This window comes from Penaeus japonicus, unplaced genomic scaffold (genome assembly GCF_977035675.1).
Source record: "Penaeus japonicus unplaced genomic scaffold, GWHDUDI00000001_assembly GWHDUDI00000020, whole genome shotgun sequence".
NCBI lineage: Eukaryota > Metazoa > Arthropoda > Malacostraca > Decapoda > Penaeidae > Penaeus > Penaeus japonicus.
The window spans coordinates 1,607,986-1,610,368 of NW_028234422.1; the positions used below are offsets into that span (position 1 = coordinate 1,607,986).

Here is a 2,383-nt window from a genome sequence, read left to right on the forward strand (position 1 = left end):
AATATTAATTTTTTTATAATAATTATATATAAAAATTTTTATATTATATTATAAAAATAAAATATATTATTTTTTTATTATTTTTATATATATAAATTTTATATATATATTAAAATATATAAAAAATATATATAAAAAATAAAAAAATATATATATATAAAAATATATAAAAATTATTTGTTTTTTTTTTTTATTTATTTGTTTTTTTTTTTTTTAAAAAAATTTTTTGTTATATATATTATTAAATTATAAAAAATTTTTTTTTAATAAATATATATATATTTTAAAAAAATTTATATAAAAAATATATATATTTAAAATATTTATAAAAATATTATATAAAAATTTTTATATAAATAATATATTTTATATATATATATATATTTTATAAAATATATATTTTATATATAAAATTTTATATATAATTAAAATATATATATAAAATATATATATTAAATTTACACTTGGGGGTGGGTGTTTGTTTTTGATTGTGTAAATGGGGGAAATTATTATAAAAATTTAATATAAAAAAATAATATAAATAAAAAAAACCCCATTTAATATTTTAAAAAAATAATTAAAAGTGTGTGGAAAAAATTGGGGTTTGGTGTTGGGGGGGGGAAAAATACATTAAAATTTTTTTTTTTTTTTTTTTTAACTTGAAAACAAATTTAATATTTAATAATATAAAAAAATTATTTATTTAATTTTTGTTTTGGGGTGGGTTTTTGTTTGTTGGTTTGTGGTTTTTTTTTTTTTCGTTTTTTTAAATTATATTAAATTTATTATTATTTATAAAATATATATATTAAAATATATATTTTATATATTTTAAATAATTTTATTATAAAAATATATATATAAATATATATATATAAATATAAAATTTATAAAATTTTTAATTTTTTCTTGTTTTATATATATAATATTTTATATATAAAATATTATATATATATATATATATCTATATTATATATAAAGGGGGGGGGGGGGTTTTTATATGTAATTTAAATTAAAATGTTTTATATATAAATTATTATAATAAAAAATATAATAATTGTGTGTTGTGTGTATGTAAAAACCTTAAAACGATTTCTTATAAAACTTTAAAAAAAACATAAGTCCTATTTTTTGTTCCAGAGATTATTCAGAGGAAATCTTGAAATCCAAGGACTTTTTCTTCTACCAAAGGAAAAGCTGAACTGTTGAAAATTAATTCCCAAATTGAAAAACACAAAGAAGCTGAATAAGATACTATTTTTAGTTTGTTTATTGTTTTTCATGGTTTTTGGGCGGTTTATTTCCATAAAAAGGGGGTCGTTTAAAAAAATGGCCAGATAACCCTTGATTACATTTTTCCACTTATTTTTAAGTGGCATTTTGCGAATCTCTTTACGGCAGGTTTGCTAGGGCCCTTTCCCCAAATTTAAGATGCCTACCTGTTTCCCCAAAAAGGAGTCGCCGTTTTTAAACCCATAAATGGGCAACAAAAGGGTGATTGTTAGCTAAGTGTACTTTAAAACCCTTTTTAAATTTAATGCTTAAGAAGTGACACTGTCAGTCCCAGCACAGGCTTGGGTGGTGTCAGTGACGGACACTGTGGTTGTGGGGGCTTCTGTGGTTGGCTCCTCTGTGGTGGTCTCCTCCTTGCAGCCCTTGACTGTATAGTCTTCGGTGGTTGTAGTTGGTGCAGCTGTAGTAGATGAGGCTGTTGATGCAGCTGTAGTAGATGAGGTTGTTGATGCACCTGTTGTAGAAGAGGCTGTTGATGCAGCTGTAGTAGATGAGGCTGTTGATGCAGCTGTTGTAGATGAGGCTGTTGATGCAGCTGTAGTAGATGAGGCTGTTGATGCAGCTGTTGTAGAAGAGGCTGTTGATGCAGCTGTTGTAGAAGAGGCTGTTGATGCAGCTGTAGTAGAAGAGGCTGTTGATGCAACTGTAGTAGAAGAGGCTGTTGATGCAGCTGTTGTAGAAGAGGCTGTTGATGCAGCTGTTGTAGAAGAGGCTGTTGATGCAGCTGTTGTAGAAGAGGCTGTTGATGCAGCTGTAGTAGAAGAAGCTGTTGTAGATGAGGCTGTTGATGCAGCTGTTGTAGAAGAGGCTGTTGATGCAGCTGTTGTAGATGAGGCTGTTGATGCAGCTGTTGTAGAAGAGGCTGTTGATGCAGCTGTAGTAGAAGAGGCTGTTGATGCAGCTGTTGTAGAAGAGGCTGTTGATGCAGCTGTAGTAGATGAGGCTGTTGATGCAACTGTTGTAGAAGCTGTTGATGCAGCTGTTGTAGATGAGGCTGTTGAAGCAGCTGTTGTAGAAGAGGCTGTTGATGCAGCTGTTGTAGATGAGGCTGTTGAAGCAGCTGTTGTAGAAGAGGCTGTTGATGCAGCTG

The 2,383-nt window shown here is 27.7% G+C and overlaps 1 protein-coding gene across 1 annotated transcript in view; it reads right to left on the reverse strand.

Moving 5' to 3' along the window:
- Window positions 1-1,541: 1,541 nt before the first annotated feature.
- LOC147469600 (uncharacterized) overlaps window positions 1,542-2,383 on the reverse strand; it is a 2,382-nt gene continuing 1,540 nt past the window's right edge. Inside the window, exon 4 of the mRNA XM_086548502.1 lies at window positions 1,542-2,383. This exon is cut by the window's right edge and continues 228 nt beyond it. Coding sequence (XP_086404628.1) covers window positions 1,542-2,383 — 842 coding nt within the window.